The sequence below is a fragment of the Oncorhynchus clarkii genome, chromosome 15 (assembly GCF_045791955.1).
Source record: "Oncorhynchus clarkii lewisi isolate Uvic-CL-2024 chromosome 15, UVic_Ocla_1.0, whole genome shotgun sequence".
NCBI classification, from domain to species: Eukaryota; Metazoa; Chordata; class Actinopteri; order Salmoniformes; family Salmonidae; genus Oncorhynchus; species Oncorhynchus clarkii.
In genome coordinates this window covers 31,930,010-31,948,460 of record NC_092161.1, presented here as the reverse complement: position 1 = coordinate 31,948,460, position 18,451 = coordinate 31,930,010, and the positions used below count along the sequence as shown (strand labels likewise).

Here is an 18,451-nt window from a genome sequence, read left to right as displayed (position 1 = left end):
CAACATATACATTTTGTTGACGTGACCTGCTCGCGTTCCGGGAAAAAGGATGGCAAAGCATTTTGGGCTTGGGTTAAATCAGTGCTAATTTCTTTGTTCCAGCCACCCATTTTGTATGTACAACAGCTTTCCACACAGCACACAATCCCCCCCACCATGCTGCGTCTAATCTACCTTCAAGGAAAAGCAGCAGATAACGATCCCCTAATCCCTCCTTGGAATAAGAAGCCCCCCTTACAGCCCGTCTCTCCTTTATCCTCTTAAACATCAGTCTCTGTTGAAAAATTAACCTTCAACTCAACATGTGGCACTTCCACAAATGCGGTGCTTAGACCTCCCTCCCTCCTTGCCGCTTTATAAATGACTTAAGATGCTATCTAAGCTTAATCCATCCTGATTCGCCGGTAGACTGACAGCATTTAGAGAGGGATCGAGGGGTGTTTTTGAATGCTGGACTGGAGAAAGTCGCCAAAGTTGCTTAACAGAAAGTTAATCAACGGGGCTTAACGAAGCAGAGGAGGAGAGGGAGCGGATCACATTGTTAGTTTGGACATTAAAGCTCTGTTGCAAAGGTCAGTCCGGTATACACAATGGAGGCTCGGGTGTATACATAATACCTCTGGAAATTTGTATGAATTTGATAACGCGGCTCATCCTCTGAGTGTTAATCCTCGATAAACAGGCTGAGAGGTGCTCAATGTGTAACTGATGCTGCAGATATCCCCCTCGGAAAGAGAAGAGGGCTAGCTAAGACAAATGTCATACAATGGACCGGGCCAAATGTCAAACCATTCAATGAGAAATGGAAACGAAGAGGATTAGAAGTGACATTTCTTTCGGTTGTTCCCTCTTTGGACATAGTGTTTTGTACAAATTGCATATTGTTGCCACTGATGAGGGAGGGATTTCACCTTTCTAAGGACAATGGTACTGTTGACCAATGAGTCTGAAAGACATGTTAGATAAGTGCCTCTACCGTCGGACAGAAAATGTTCCCGATGGGACTCCTATGTCATCGTTTAAAGTTCTTTGTAGCTTGGACAATGTGGAACCAAGGCTACTTTCATGTTTTCCATATCTAACCTGAAGATATTACAATGTATTCATATTTGAAATAAAATGGCTAAATATAATGATACTTTCACCACAGTGTTTCCCCTAGGATTTTTTTCAGCAGCGGTGGCAAAGTTAACATGAAGGGGTGTGATAGTGGGCATGGCCAATTGCGTGGTCTCCGACCAAAGATTTTAAAGGCTATCCTCTTTGGCTGCTTTAAAGTAAATTTCCTGCAATTCTACACATTTGGCCATGGCTTATGGCGTTTTATGTTATCCGAGTGACTAAAACATAACAAAATCAATGGGGGCCCCCATGTCATGACATTTTTATTTTATATTATCTGAATAGTTTTTATTGTCGATCATGAGTTCTCAAAGATATATAGCTCCTTTATCTTTTCTATATACTTTATATCTGGTTTTAGTTTTACCATAGCAATTTTTTATTAAAATGTTTTTATTGGAGTGGCTACAACGATTTAGAAGCAGCGGGGAGCCACTGCTAAATTAATATATGGTATGACACCACCAAGCACTTGATATAATGGATACCATTTCAACTACATGCAAATTACAAACAGAAAAATATATTATTGACTAGCAGTTTTTTCATCATTATAGCACCCTAATGAGCTCTTAACTGGAAGCCCTGGTTAACAATATTGTTCATATAACAATATTACAGATTATTACAGGGGCATAATCTCATGATCTCCGCCACCTCATTGAACAATTACATTTGATAATATATGATAATCATCTGTAATCTGGTGCCCAGTCTTACATGGATATTACAGGTCACATTTTTTGTCACATGTATTTCAAATCACGTCTGTGGCAACAGCAGCCTAAAAGTGATTGACAGCTGGGGAAGCCAACACTATGCTTGGCGTCAGCTTAGCCTCTCCCTCAAACTCTGACAAAAGTGTAAAACAGCTGCTACACACAATGAAGCACTCTCTCTGCTATCAATGTCCACCGCCATCACAGACTGATGGAAACTGGCACTGGAAAATTGAAATGGAGAGGAGACGAGGAAGACTGAATAAAATGTAGGCAATTTCCAAATAACAGACTAACGCGAGACCCTGGCTCATTTGTAAACCTTTTGCCAAATGCAATTGGACATAAACCATTTTCAAATGTTTAAGCTGATTTGCATAAATCCATATAAAACACTCTTCCCGGGAAGGTGTCAGTCAGCACCAGCTCCAACTGATGCCTGGGCATCATTAGCTGGGAGAACTGAGTCGGCATCCCAAATGGCACCCTTTACCCTACATAGTGCACTACTTTTGACAAGAGCACTATGGGCCCTGACCAAAAGTAGTGCACCATGTAGGGAATAGGGTGCCATTTGGGATGCAGTTGAGAGTAATTTGAGTCATATTTGGCTGCCTAGCCAATCCACTTCCCCCACAATGTTTGTAATCACTTTAAAAAAGCATTCCTTTCCTGTTATCTCTGTAATGGGTTCTAGTTTACTCTGAGGCTCTTCAATGACTCCATATTGCTTTCTTTGACTACCTGACTATCTTTTTAGCCTGAGTATGAAACAAAAACTGTGTTTTGGGCATGTTTTACCCATTCAAACTGCCTTCTAAAATGACTGTTCTGCTTTGGGACAAACTTGTCCTAAAAAGTGGTATTTTCACTGGCGAATAAAAAGTGGCATTTTCACTGGCGGTGGTAGGGTTTATCCCGGGCTGCGTGCCAAATGGTACCCTATGGCCATTGGGCTCTGGTCAGATGGAGTGCACTATGTAGGGAATAAGGTTCAATTTGGGAGGCAGCCCTGATTTCAGGATTTCATTATGATGCCAACCTCAGTCTGAGCCCTAGCGCATCCATGAAGAGTGCAAACTAAACTAAGCCTGCCACCATAGCCACTGCCTAAAGCCCCTATCAACCATTACCAGTTGTGCAGACAGACTTGGTATCAGAGTTTACAGATTCGCTCTAACAGTATTTGGACCCGAGTGGGCATCTAATTGCCATAATGACATTTCTCTCACAAAAAGGTCCACACTGTTAACGGAGACGGGGGAGCAGCTGCTACTCACAGGGAACCTCTGAGGACCCACAGCAGGTCTGGGCTGGCTCTGGGCAGGAGGCAGCAAGGGCACTGCAGACAGAGAAAGATGTAGAAGATTGGGGGTCGAGAAAGAAATGGGAATAGGAAGAGAGAACGAGTGTGGGGAGAAGGAGAGGCAGTCCATTAGACACCCCTTTGTGAGCTGTTACACAGGCACGTTTTAAGCCTCACACATTGCACCGAATGTGGATCTAGCATTCGTCTGAGAACTGTTTTTATATTTCACCTCCAAAATGGGCTCCCACTTTTACCCATCTGGACAGAGGCAAAAAGGAATTAAAGAATGGACATAGTAAAAGCATGCGGTTGTAGTTCTCTTAAAGGACCACAGGTTAAGGTAGATGGGTACATTTGGCTCTGAGGCCACTTCATCATACAGTATTAGCTAGGCTTTTTGACTTCAGTAAATATTACATGCATCTTCAATTCATAATCAGTTTGTTGTAACTGGCAATGGGGATTAATTTAACGGCAGAAATGGTAAAGGACAGTACATTGTATATACAGAGCATTTGGAAAGTATTCAGACACTGTCCCCTTTCGTTACATTACAGCCTTATTCTAAAATGGATAGGGGGCAGTATTTTCACGTCCGGATGAAAAGCGAGCCCAAAGTAAAACTGCCTGCTACTCAGGCCCAGAAGCTAGGATATGCATATAATTAGTAGATTTGGGTAGAAAACACTCTGAAGTTTCTAAAACTGTTAGAATAATGTCTGTGAGTATAACAGAACAGATTTGACAGGCGAAACCCTGAGCACAATCCATCCAGGGGGAAAAAAATTGAGGTCACTGTTTTCCAATGGTTTTCTATGGGAGACTTGGGGGCACAGATCGCAGTTCCTATGGCTTCCACTAGATGTCAGTCTTTAGAAATTGTTCTATGTTTTTCTTTTGAGAACTGAAGAAGTAGGGCTGTTGTTTGTAGGTGTCACTCTGAAGGGCTTTAGTCTTTTGTTGTGCGTGAACTGGAACGCGCTTCACATTGTTTTTATCCGGTATTAGAAACAGTTTATTCCGTCTTAAATTTGATCGTTTATTTACATTTTAGGATACCTGAGGTTGGGATTAGGAACGTTGTTTGAAATGTTTGGACTAAGTTTACATTTAATTTATTAGATACTTTGTAGACATGTTGGAACCGGTGTATTTATGAAAAAAACGTGCCAAATAAATGGCCATTTTGGGGATATAAAGGAGTTTATCGAACAAAATGACCGTTCACTGTCACAGACATTTGAGATACCTTTGAAGATCTTTTTGCTAAGGCATTTATTATATGGCTAATTCTGACTTTTGTGTCGCACCTGCCTGGTTGAAAAAGTATTTTCATGTGTTGGTATGCGGGGCGCTGTCCTCAGATAATCGCATGGTTTGCTTTCGCCGTAAAGCCTTTTTGAAATCTGACACAGCAGCTGAATTAACAAGAAGTTAAGCTTTATATTGATGTATTACACTTATATTTTCGTGAAGGTTGAATATTGATATTTCTGTAGTTTGAATTTGCAAAAAAATCAATCCCGCTAACGGGATTCGAGCGGGATTCGCGCTTAAGGGATCCATAAGAGGTTAAAAAAAAAATCCCCTCATCAATCTACACACCATAACGCCAAAGGGAAAACAGGTTTTCAGAAATTTTTGCAAATGCATTAAACCTAAAAATCAGAAATAACTAATTTACATAAGTATTCAGACCCTTTGCTATGAGTCTTGAAATTGAGAATCTTGTTCCCATTGATCATCCTTGAGATGTATCTACAACAAAGTCCACTTGTGGTAAATTCAATTGATTGGACATGATTTGGAAAGGCACACGCCTGTCTATATAAAGGTCCCACAGTTGACAGTCAAATCAAATCAAATGTATTTATATAGCCCTTCGTACATCAGCTGATATCTCAAAGTGCTGTACAGAAACCCAGCCTAAAACCCCAAACAGCAAGCAATGCAGGTGTAGAAGCACGTGCATGTCAGAACAAAAACCAAGCCATGAGCCCCCGAGACAGGATTGGGGAAGGGTACCAAAAAATGTCTTCAGCATTGAAGGTCCCCAAGAACACAATGACCATCACCATTCATAAATTAAAGTGGTTTGGAACCGCCAAGACACTTCCCAGAGCTGGCTGCCGAGAGAAACTGAGCAACTGGGGGAGAAGGGACTTTATCAGAGAGGTGACCAAGAACCTGATGGTCACTGAAAGAGCTCCAGAGTTCCTATGTGGAGATGGGAGAACCATCCAGAAGAACAACCATCTCTGCAGCACTCAGTCAGTGTTTCTCATTAAAAGGCACATGATAGCCTGCCATAAAGGCGACTAAAGAACGAGGCTGTAATCACAGCCAAAGGTGATCCAACAAAGTGATGAGTAAAGTGCCTGAATACTTATGCAAATGTGATTTTTATTTGTCATTATGGGGTATTGTGTGTAGATTGAGGGGGGGGGGCGATGTAATCCATTTTAGAATAAGGCTTTAAAGTAACAAAATGTATAAAAGTCAAGGGGTCTAAATGCACTGTATGGGTTCAGGGACATTTGCCAACCTCTAAAACACTCTCGTTATCCTGTCTTCCTCCACCCACCGACCCACCCACCCACACCCCCACACACACACACTTCAATGGCAGTCCAACAGATTGAGGAATGGAGATGCTGCCAAAAAAACAACAAACCTATTAATGGCTTTGAGAAGTGTCCACATGTCATTCAACCCAAACTTGACACTTTTCAAAGCAGTGCACTGATAACTGCCAACAGAATTGCATCTTATGCCTTCACCTAAGTTGCAAATACTCACAACTTTCAACAGAAGAGGCACTATCATTACAATAAGTCAGAAGCCAATGAAAGGGGACCAGGTGTGCGTATCAAATAGCACCTTAATTCCCTATATAAAGCACTACACTGACCAGGGCCAACAGTAGTGCATTATCTAGGGAATGGGGTGCTATTTGGCCCTGCAAACATACAGAGCAGCCCAAATTACAGACCTACCTTGTGCAGGGGAGGATGCAGGGCCCCTGAAATGGGGGTTGATGTGGATGTTCTTGGGCTGCTGCTGCTGTTGCTGTTGGTGGTTGTGTGAGGGAGGGGGACTCATCATGCGGTGTGGTGGGTCCGTCTGGGGCCTGACTGGTGCCCCACGTTGGGCCATGTGCAGGGGGAGGAGGGGCTGTAGGGCCAGCGGGCCGCCGCTGTGCTCCTGGAAGGACGGCCCTCGAGGGCCACCCTGACGATGATGCTGCTGAAGATGATGACGTGGGTGAGGGGGAGTCATTCTCGAGGGAGACCGCTAATTGGAGGTAACGGGAGTGATGTAGAGGGAGAGTGATGGAAGACCGACAAGTCAGAGATGTCGAGTAACATAGCCTATATATATATATAGCACAGTAAATGCTATATATAACCTACAAAGCATTACATGGGCTTGCTCCTACCTATCTCTCTGATTTGGTCCTGCCGTACATACCTACACGTACGCTACGGTCACAAGACGCAGGCCTCCTAATTGTCCCTAGAATTTCTAAGCAAACAGCTGGAGGCAGGGCTTTCTCCTATAGAGCTCAATTTTTATGGAACGGTCTGCCTACCCATGTCAGAGACGCAAACTCGGTCTCAACCTTTAAGTCTTTACTGAAGACTCATCTCTTCAGTGGGTCATATGATTGAGTGTAGTCTGGCCCAGGAGTGGGAAGGTGAACGGAAAGGCTCTGGAGCAACGAACCGCCCTTGCTGTCTCTGCCTGGCCGGTTCCCCTCTTTCCACTGGGATTCTCTGCCTCTAACCCGATTACAGGGGCTGAGTCACTGGCTTACTGGGGCCCTCTCATGCCGTCCCTGGAGGGGGTGCGTCACCTGAGTGGGTTGATTCACTGATGTGGTCATCCTGTCTGGGTTGGCGCCCCCCCCCCCCTCCCCCTTGGGTTGTGCCGTGGCGGAGGTCTTTGTGGGCTATACTCAGCCTTGTCTCAGGATGGTAAGTTGGTGGTTGAAGATATCCCTCTAGTGGTGTGGGGGCTGTGCTTTGGCAAAGTGGGTGGGGTTATATCCTTTCTGTTTGGCCCTGTCCGGGGGTGTCCTCGGATGGGGCCACAGTGTCTCCTGACCCCTCCCGTCTCAGCCTCCAGTATTTATGCTGCAGTAGTTTGTGTCGGGGGGGCTAGGGTCAGGTTGTTATATCTGGAGTACTTCTCCTGCCCTATTCGGTGTCCTGTGTGAATCTAAGTGTGCGTTCTCTAATTCTCTCCTTCTCTCTTTCTTTCTCTCTCTCGGAGGACCTGAGCCCTAGGACCATGCCCCAGGACTACCTGGCATGATGACTCCTTGCTGTCCCCAGTCCACCTGGCCGTGCTGCTGCTCCAGTTTCAACTGACCTGAGCCCTAGGACCATGCCCCAGGACTACCTGACATGACAACTCCTTGCTGTCCCCAGTCCACCTGACTGTGCTGCTGCTCCAGTTTCAACTGTTCTGCCTTATTATTATTCGACCATGCTGGTCATTTATGAACATTTGAACACCGTGGCCATGTTCTGTTATAATTTCCACCCGGCACAGACAGAAGAGGACTGGCCACCCCACATAGCCTGGTTCCTCTCTAGGTTTCTTCCTAGGTTTTGGCCTTTCTAGGGAGTTTTTCTTGCCACCGTGCTTCTACACCTTTCTGTACAGCACTTTGACATATCAGCTGATGTACGAAGGGCTATATAAATACATTTGATTTAAATGAGTATGTATCAAGAAAGGTCCACCACCCACAGGACATCCAGCCAACTTGACAACTGTGGGACGCATTGAGTCAACATGTGCCAGCATCCCTATAGAATGCTTGACACCTTGTAGAGGCCATGCCCCAACAAATTAAAAATGTTCTGATGGCAAAAGTGGGTGAAACTCAATATTAGGAAGTTGTTCCTAATGTTTTGTACAAATAATGCAACAAAAATAATAATCCAAACAGTACAAATAAAATAATGTGTGTCCCCTCAAAGTCCACCTCATTCCACAAGTTATTTTGTAATCTTTTTTTTTTAAGGTAATTTTGCTTGAGTAATTAGAGATGGGAGCTCCATGCGATCAAGGCTCTGTCTAAAACCGCACGTTGCCATGATTTTGTTTTGGACTTGGGGACTGTGAAGAAACCCCTGGTGGCATGTCTTGTGGGGTATGTATGGGTGTCTGAGCTGAAAGTTATTTGATTATGCAGAAAATCTGGAATTTGTGTCACTAATATTTCTCATAACTAAAAGAGAAGCAGTTAATATCTCAACCAGGAAACACTGTTGATGTTAGTTCTCTATGTGCAGTTAAGGGCAAGGCATGCGGCTCTGTTTTGAGCCAGCTGCAGCTTTGCTAGGTCTTTCTTTGCTGCACTTGACCATATTACCAGACAGTAATCAAGATTGAACAAGACCAGAGCCTGAACAACAAACAGTTAATGTGTCAAAAATTATAACAGATATACCCCTCATCTTTACAAAACCTTTGTCAATATGACTTGCCCATGATAACTGACCATCCATTGTTCTACAAAGAAGTTTAACTTCCTCAATGGTCACTCCCTTTATGTACAACTCCAATTGAGGTTTAGGTCTTAGAGAATGTTTTGAACCAAATACAATGCTTTTAGTTTTAGTTGTATTTATTATTAAAATCACCCATTGTGATACTGACTAACTCATTAATAATGTCAGTGAGTTCACTGGCATTGGGTGCTGACATGTAGAGTATGGAATAATCCATACTCTCATACATAGTCCTACACTGAACAAAAATAAACGCAATATGAAACAATTTCAAAGATTTTACTGAGTTACATATAAATTAAATTTACAGTTATATTGAAATAAATTCATTAGGCCCTAATCTATGGATTTAATCCTAATCCACACTTCAATACCGATGCAAAATTGCTGGATATTGGCCGGAATTAGAGAATTCTGTCGTACACGTCGATCCAGAGCATCCCAAACATGCTCGACGGGTGACATGTCTGGTGAGTATGCAGGCCATGGAAGAACTGGGACATTTTTGGCTTCCAGGAAGTGTACATATCCTTGCCACATGGGGCTATTCATTATCAAACAAACATGAGGTGATGGCGTTGGATGAATGGCATGATAATGGGCGTCAGGATCTCATCACGGTATCTTTGCATTCAAATTGTCATTGATAAAATACAAATGTGTTTGTTTTCCGTAGCTTATGCCTGCCCATACCATTGCCCCATGGTGGCAGTGAGGTTCTGTTCACAACATTGACATCAGCAAACCTCTCACCCACACGACGCCATACTGATGTTTACAGTTGAAACCGGGATTCATCAGCGGCCATCGAAGGTGAGCATTTGCCCACTGAAGTCCGTTACAACGCCGAACTGCTGTCAGGTCAAGACCCCCTGGTACGGTTTGTGAAAGTTCGTGCAGAAATTATTTGGTTGTGCAAACCCACAGTTTCATCAGCTGTCCGGGTGGCTGGTCTCAGACGATCCCGCAGGTGAAGAAGCCGGATGTGGAAGTCCTGGGATGGTGTGGTTAAACGTGGTCTGCAGTTATGAGGCTGGTTAGACTTACTTACTGCCAAATTCTCTAAAAACGCAGTTGGACGTGGTTTATAGTAGAGAAATTAACATAAAATTATCTGGAAACAGGTGTGGTGGACAATCCTGCAGTCAGCATGCCAATTGCAAGCTCCCTCAAAGGCTTGAGACGTCTGTGGCATTGTGTTGTGACAAAACTACACATTTTAGAATGGCCTTTTATTGTCCCCAACACATGGTGCACCTGTGTAATGATAATGCTGTTTAATCAGCTTTTTGATATGCCACACTTGTCAGGTGGATTATCTTGGCAAACGAGAAATGCTCACCAACAGGGATGTAAACAAATTTCTAAACAAAATTTGAGAGAAATAAGCTTGTTGTGAGTGTATGGAATATTTATTTTATTTAATCTCATGAAACCAACACATTACATGTGGCATTTATACTTTTTTCAGTATAGCTTTGTGTAAAACAATTTGTAAAAATAGAGAAGATTAACGTCTAAAGGGAAGTGCCCAGAGGGACAACGCACTGTACATATCTGATATTAGAAAAGCTTCCATTGAAGAACAAAATCCGGGTTCTATTGGATAAATAACTCTCCAACCATGTGATGGCAGGCAATGTATAGCCGTAGCAAGTGAGTTTAGTTGTCACTAACAATTTATGATCAATAACATCAAAGGCTGCACTGAAATCTAACAATACAGCTCCAACTATCATGTTATTATCCATTTATTTTAACCAAATCAGTCATCTGAGTCAGTGCAGTACTGTTGAGTGCCCTATATGCATGCTGAAAGTCAGTAGTTAACTTATTTGGGCAAACACAATTCTCTCCATCAATTTACTAAGAACAGATAGCAAACTGATTGTGCAGCTGTTAGAACCAGCAATGGGTGCTTCACTATTTTTAGGTAGTGGAATTACTTTAGCTTCATTCCACACCTGTGGACAGACACTCCTTTAGGCTTTGGTTAAATATATACAGTGGCTTGCGAAAGTATTCACCCTCCTTGGCATTTTTCTTATTTTGTTGCCTTACAACCTAGAATTAAAATAGATTTTTTGGGGGGATTGTATCATTTGATTTCCACAACATGCCTACCACTTTGAAGATGCTAAATATTTTTGTGTGAAACAAACAAGAAATAACACAAAAAAAAACAGAAAACTTGAACATGCATAACTATTCACCAGCCCCAAAGCCAATACTTTGTAGAGCCACCTTTTGCAGCACTTACAGCTGCAGGTATCTTGGGGTACGTCTCTATAAGCTTGGCACATCTAGCCACTGGGATTTCTGCCCATTCTTCAAGGCAAAACTGCTCCAGCTCCTTCAAGTTGGATGGGTTCCGCTGGTGTACAGCAATCTTTAAATCATACCACAGACTCTCAATTGGATTGAGTTCTGGGCTTTGATTAGGCCATTCCAAGACATTTAAATGTTAATCCATAAACCAGGGTTGGGCCCTTCAGTGGGGCCTTTCAGAACAGGTGTATATATACACTGAGATCATGTGACACTTAAATGAAGTCCACCTGTGTGCAATCTAACTAATTATGTGACTTCTGAAGGTAATTTGTTGCCCATATCTTATTTAGGGGCTTTATAGCAAAGGGGATAAATACATATGCACATACCACTTTTGTTTAAAAAAAAAAAAAAAAAAAAAAAAATTAACTTCACCAATTTGGACTATTTTGTGTATGTCCTTTACATGACATCCAAATAAAAATAAATGTATATTACAGGTTGTAATGCAACAAAATAGGACAAACGCCAAAGGGGATGAATACTTTTGCAAGGCACTGTAGCAAATAGGGGTGGGAATAAAGTCTGCTACCATTCTCAATAGTTTCCCATTAAGGTTTTCTATACCTGGTGGCTTATCATTATTGATGGATAATAGTTTTTCCACCTCTCCCACACTAAACTTGACCAAATTCAAAACAGCAATTTTAGTCTTTCATTACTACATATTAGAGGACGACAGATTAATCGGAATGGCCGATTAATTAGGGCCAATTTCAAGTTTTCATAAATCTGTAATCTGCATTTTTGGACACCGATTATGGCCGATTACTTTGCACTCCACGAGGAGACTGCGTGGCAGGCTTACCTGTTACGTGAGTGCAGCAAGGAGCCACGGTAAGGTGCTAGCTAGCATTAAACTTATCTTATAAAAAACAAATCTGAACATAATCAATAGTTAACTACACATGGTTGATGATATTACTAGTTTATCTAGCTTGTCCTGCGTTGCATATAATCGATGCGGTGCCTGTTAATTTATCATTGAATCACAGCCTACTTCGCCAAACGGTTGATGTTTTAACAAGCACATTGGCGAAAAAAGCACCTGGCTTAAATGGGGCCTCTAGAGACAAAACCTCTCTCATCGTCACTCAATGCCTAGGCTTACCTCCACTGTACTCACATCCTACCATACCCTTGTCTGTACAATATGCCTTGAATCTATTCTTCCACGCCCAGACACTTTTACTCCCTGTTCCGAACGCACTAGACAACCAGTTCTTTTAGCCTTTAGCTGTACTCTTATCCTACTCCTCTTTTGTTCCTCTGGTGATGTAGAGGTTAACCCAGGCCCTGCAGCCCCCAGCATCACTCCCATTCCCCAGGCGCTCTCATTTGTTGACTTCTATAACCGTAAAAGCATTGGTTTCATGCATGTTAACATTAGAAGCCTCCTCCCCAAGTTTGTTTTATTCACTGCTTTAGCACACTCCACCAACCCAGATGTCCTAGCCATGTCTGAATCCTGGCTTAGGAAGGCCACCAAAATTCCTGAAATTTCCATCCCTAACTATAACATTTCGCAACAAGATAGAATTTCCAAAGGGGACAGAGTTGCAATCTACTGCAGAGTTCCGTCATACTATCCAGGTCTGTGCCAAAACAATGCGAGCTTCTACTGTTCAAAATACACATTTCCTGAAACAAGTCCCACACCGCTACCGCTTGTTATAGACCCCCCTCGGCCCGAGGTTTGAGGGAAGTTCGCACTGTTAAGTGACCTAAACTGGGACATGCTTAACACCCCCGGCCGTCCTACAATCTAAGCAAGATGCCCTCAATCTCACACAAATCAAAGAACCTACCAGTTACAACCCTAAATCCGTAACCATGGGCACCCTCTTAGATATCAATCTGACTAAACTACCCTCTAAATACACCTCTACTGTCTTCAACCAGGATCTCAGCGATCACTGCCGCATTGCCTGCGTGCGTACTGGGTCCGCGGTCAAACGACCACCCCTCATCACTGTCAAACGCTCCCTAAAACACTTCAACGAGCAGGCCTTTCTAATCGACCTGGCCCGGGTGTCCTGGAAGGATATTGACCTCATTCCGTCAGTAGAGGATGCCTGGTTGCTCTTCAAAAGTGCTTTCCTCTCCATCTTAAATAAGCATGACCCACTCAAAAATTGGAGAACTAAGAACTTGACTGCCTTTGACAGGCACAAAAACATCATGTGGCTCTCTGCATTTGCATCGAATAGTCCCCGCGATACGCAACTTTTCAGGGAAGTCAGGAACCAATATACAGTCGTGGCCAAAAGTTTTGAGAATGACACAAATATTAATTTTCACAAAGTCTGCTCCCTCGGTTTATATGATGCCAATTTGCATATACTCCAGAATGTTATGAAGAGTGATCAGATGAATTGCAATTAATTTCAAAGTCCCTCTTTGCCATGCAAATGAACTAAATCCCCCCCCAAAAAAACATTTCCACTGCATTTCAGCCCTGCCACAAAAGGACCAGCTGACATCATGTCAGTGATTCTCTCATTAACACAGGTGTGAGTGTTGACGAGGACAAGGCTGGAGATCACTCTGTCATGCTGATTGAGTTCAAATAACAGACTGGAAGCTTCAAAGGGAGGGTGGTGCTTGGAATCATTGTTCTTTCTCTGTCAAGCATGGTTACCTGCAAGGAAACATGTGCTGTCATCATTGTTTTGCACAAAAAGGGCTTCACAGGCAAGGATATTGCTGCGAGTAATATTGCACCTAAATCAACCATTTATCAGATCATCAATAACTTCAAGAAGAGTGGTTCAATTGTTGTGAAGGCGGCTTCAGGGCGCCCAAGAAAGTCCAGCAAGCGCCAGGAGCGTCTCCTAAAGTTGATTCAGCTGCGGGATCGGGGCACCACCAGTACAGAGCTTGCTCAGGAATGGCAGCTCAGGAATGGCAGCAGGCAGGTGTGAGTGAGGCAAGGTTGGCCTGGTGTCAAGAAGTGCAGCAAAGAAGCCACTTCTCTCCAGGAAAAACATCAGGGACAAACTGATATTCTGCAGGGATTGAACTGCTGAGGACTGGGGTAAAGTAATTTTTTTTCATGATGAATTCCCTTTCCGATTCTTTGGGGAATCCGGAAAAAAGCTTGTCCGGAGAAGACAAGGTGAGCAGTATTGTGCAGCAGTCTTCATCGACCTGGCCAAGGCTTTCGACTCTGTCAATTGCCACATTATTTTCAGCAGACTCAATAGCCTTGGCTTCTAAAATGACTGCCTCGCCTGGTTCACCAACTACTTCTCAGACAGAGTTCCGTGTGTCAAATCAGAGGGCCTGTTGTCCGGACCTCTGGCAGTCTATGGGGGTGCCACGGGGCTCAATTCTCGGGCCGACTTTTCTCTGTATATATCAATGATGTCGCTCTTGTTGCTGGTGATTCTCTGATCAACCTCTACGCAGACGACACCATTCTGTATACATCTGGCCCTTCTTTGGACACTGTACTAACAAAGCTACAAACGAGTGTCAACACCACACAACTCTCCTTCCATGGCCTTTTACACGGTAGTAAAACTAAGCGCATGCTCTTCAACCGATTGCTGCCCGCACCCTCCCGCCCGACTAGCATCACTACTCTGGATGGACGGGTCTGACCTAGAATATGTGGACAACAAATACCTAGATGTCTGGTTAGACTGTAAACTCTCCTTCCAGACTCACATTAAGCATCTCCAATCCAAAATTAAATCTAGAATCGGCTTCCTATTTCACAACAAAGCCTCCTTCACTCATGCCGCCAAACCTAGCCTTGTAAAACTGACTATCCTACCGATCCTTGACTTTGGCGATGTCATTTACAAAATAGCCCCCAACACTCTACTCAGCAAACTGGATGTCGTCTATCACAGTGGCATCCGTTTGATCACCAAAGCCCCATATTCTACCCACCACTGCGACCTGTATGCTCTCATTGGCTGGCCCTCACTACATATCCGTCGCCAAACCCACTGGCTCCAGGTCATCTATAAAAGTCTTAACCAGGTAAAGCCCCGCCTTATTTCAGCTCACTGGTCACCATAGCAACACCCACCCGTAGCAGGCACTCCAAAAGGTACATTGCACTGGTCATCCCCAAAGCCAACACTTACTTTGGCTGCCTTTCCTTCCAGTTCTCTGCTGCCAATGACTGGAACAAATTGCAAAAATCTCTGAAGCTGGAGTCTTATATCTCCCTCTCTAACTTTAAGTATCAGCTGTCTAAGCAGCTTACCGATCACTGTACCTGTACACAGCCAATCTGTAAATAGCACACCCGACAATGTCATCCCCATATTATTACTTACCCTCTTGCTCTTTTGCACCCCAGTATCTCTACTTGCACATCATCATCAGCACATCTATCACTCAGTATTAATGCTAAATTGTAATTATTTTCACCTCTAGGGCCTATTTATTGCCTACCTCTCTACATTTGCACACACTGTACATAGATTTTTCTATGTTTATTTTCTGTATGTTTGTGTAACTTGTTGTTTTGTTGCACTGCTTTGCTTTATCTTGGCACGGTCACAGTTGTAAATGAGAACTTGGCCTACCTGGTTAAATAAAAGGTTCATTTCTTATATAAAAAAGGAATTAAATGCCTCTGTTCCCTCATCCTGTTTCAAAACCATGGAGGAAGGTTGTATGATCAATTCTCAATCCCTAGGCTTGCAGGCCCCTGGCTGAGAAAGCATCTCTTTATTCATGCTTTGTCCTGTTCTGTAATCTTAGGATCTATATGCTTAGAATAATGCCTTGTAATGCTTAATGCCTTGTTTGTAAATCCATTCATTGTACAATGTTAATTAAATATCTGCCTTTGACAGACCATTTTCATACCAATTCTTGCTAGTCAACGTCAACTCATTGCCTAATGCTAGCTTGTATATTTTATTGCATCTTGTAGATCTTTATTGAGTCAGATAATGTTAGGCTAATTCCATAGTCTAATTACGAGTTGCATGTGATGTAAATATAATATACTGTATAAAAACATGTCAAATATTGATGCCCACTATAGCAGTCCCAGCCACAAGGAATAACTACATCACGGTCTGTGTTCAAGCTGTAAAATAAACCTTGCTAGCTAGTTACCAGCTAGGCTAGCTACTACGCCAGGCAGCTCTTCATTCTAACTTTTGGTAGGCAGGATCCCTGGACAGATATAGTGGTCGCAGCAACTGAGGCTAACTGAGTTGCAGGATCCCCCCCAAAAAAGGAAACAAGTAACCAAACTTTTTCATTCGAATAATTTTCAAAACATAACCTTCAATACATCAAACCGAGCTATCCCTCCTTCCACGTTCAACAAGTGACCTTCAACCTTCCAAGGTGTTGCATACAGTTGAAGTCGGAAGTTTACATACACCATAGTAAAATACATTTAAACTCAGTTTTTCACAATTCCTGACATTTAATCCTAGTAAAAATTCAATTTTAGGCAAGTTAGGATGACCACTTCAAGAATGTGAAATGTCAGAATAATATTAGAGATAATGATTTATTTCAGCTTTTATTTATTTCATTACATTCCCAGTGGGTCACACGTTTACATACACTCAATTAGTATTTGGTAGCATTGCCTTTCAATTGTTTAACTTGGGTCAAAGGTTTGGGGTAGCCTTCCACAAAAAGTTGGGTGAATTTTGGCCAATTCCTCCTGACAGAGCTGGTGTAACTGAGTCAGGTTAGCAGGCTTCCTTGCTCGCACACGCTTTTTCAGTTCTGCCAACAAATTTTCTACATGATTGAGGTTAGGGCCTTATGATGGCCACTCCAATACCTTGATTTTGTTGTCCTTAAGCCATTTTGCCACAACTTTGGAAGTATGCTTGGGGTCATGGTCCATTTGTGAGACCCATTTGCGACCAAGCTTTAACTTCCTGACTGATGTCTTGAGATGATGCATCAATATATCCACATAATTGTCCTTCCTCATGATGCCATCTATTTTGTGAAGTGCACCAGTCCATCCTGCAGCAAAGCCCCCCGACAACATGATGCTGCCACCCCGTGCTTCACGGTTGCGAAGGTGTTCTTCTGCTTGCAAGCATCCCCCTTTTTCCTCCACACATAATTTTGGTCATTATGGCCAAACAGTTCTATTTTTGTTTCATCAGACCAGAGGACATTTCTCCAAAAAGTACAATCTTTGTCCCCATGTGCAGTTGCAAACCGTAGTCTGGCTTTTTTATGGCGGTTTTGGAGCACTGGCTTCTTCCTTGCTGAGCTGCCTTTCAGGTTATGTTGACATAGGACACGTTTTACTGCGGATATAGAAACGTTTGTACCGGTTTCCTCCAACATCTTCACAAGGTCATTTGCTGATGTTCTGGGACTGATTTGCACCAAGGTACGTTCATCTCTAGGAGACAGAACGCGTCTCCTTCCTGAGCCTTATGACGGCTGCGTGGTCCCATGGTGTTTATACTTGCATACTATTGTTTGTACAGATGAACGTTGTACCTTCAGGTGTCTGGAAATTGCTCCCAAGGATGAACCAGACTTGTGGAGGTCTACAATTGTTTTTCTGAGGTCTTCGCTGATTTATTTAGATTTTCCCATGATGTTAAGCAAAGAGGCACTGAGTTTGAAGGTAGGCCTTGAAATACATCCACAGGTACACTTCCTAAAGCCATGACAATTTTCTGGAATTTTCCAAGAAGTTTAAAGGCACAGTCAACTTAGTATATGTGAACTTCTAACCAACTGGAATTGTGATACAGTGAATTATAAGTGAAATAATCTGTCTATAAACAATTGTTGGAAAAATGACTTGTCATGCACAAAGTAGATGTCCTAACCGACTTGCCAAAACTATAGTTTGTTAACAAGAAATTTGTGTGGAGTGGTTGAAAAACGAGTTTTAATGACTCCCTTTAATGACAACCTAAGTGCATGTAAACTTCCGACTTCAACTGTATATGGAGGAACATCTTAAAATGGACGGATTATATGCTTCAAGAAATGTCTAATAATAAAAAGTCAGCGAGAAACTAAATCCAATGCCATCACAATGGCATGTGAGAACAAGAAAACAATTGTCTACATAGCTGTGCCTTATTAGTTTTGCAAGTAAACATTGCGACAATGTTAAGTAAGCATAGCTTTAAATCGCCTTGCACACATACACTCAAGTAAGCTAATCGTAAACAATTCTATAATTTAAAGTGACATTACAGAATATCAAGAGATAGATAATCCTTTTATATTGTGTCAGATTATTTTAATAAGATTTACCTGCATGCCCATATGTAGAGGCACCATTGGGAGCCTCAGGTCATTCATTCGTCCTCTCCCTCCACCAAAGTCTCCCATCCCAAATCCGGGGAACCTCCCTCTTAATCCTCGACCTCTGAATCCTCCTCCTCGGCCTCCAAAGCGGCCCTGCTTCCTCTGGCGCTCCTTCTCCTCAAACTCCATCAGGCCTGCTTTGGCCTCTTCAGACAGCT

At 42.8% G+C, this 18,451-nt stretch overlaps 1 protein-coding gene across 3 annotated transcripts in view; it reads right to left on the bottom strand.

The window, feature by feature from the left end:
• LOC139367212 (RNA-binding protein 33-like) overlaps nucleotides 1-18,451 on the bottom strand; it is a 51,540-nt gene that overhangs the window by 15,295 nt on the left and 17,794 nt on the right. For 2 of the 3 annotated variants that reach the window (XM_071105404.1, XM_071105405.1), the window contains exons 8-10: nucleotides 18,240-18,451; nucleotides 6,147-6,444; nucleotides 3,122-3,183 (exon numbers count right to left, since the gene is read on the bottom strand). In XM_071105404.1, coding sequence (XP_070961505.1) covers nucleotides 3,122-3,183; nucleotides 6,147-6,444; nucleotides 18,240-18,451 — 572 coding nt within the window. The remainder of the gene's footprint in view (nucleotides 1-3,121; nucleotides 3,184-6,146; nucleotides 6,445-18,239) is intronic. The other variant, XM_071105406.1, reaches the window with a different exon arrangement.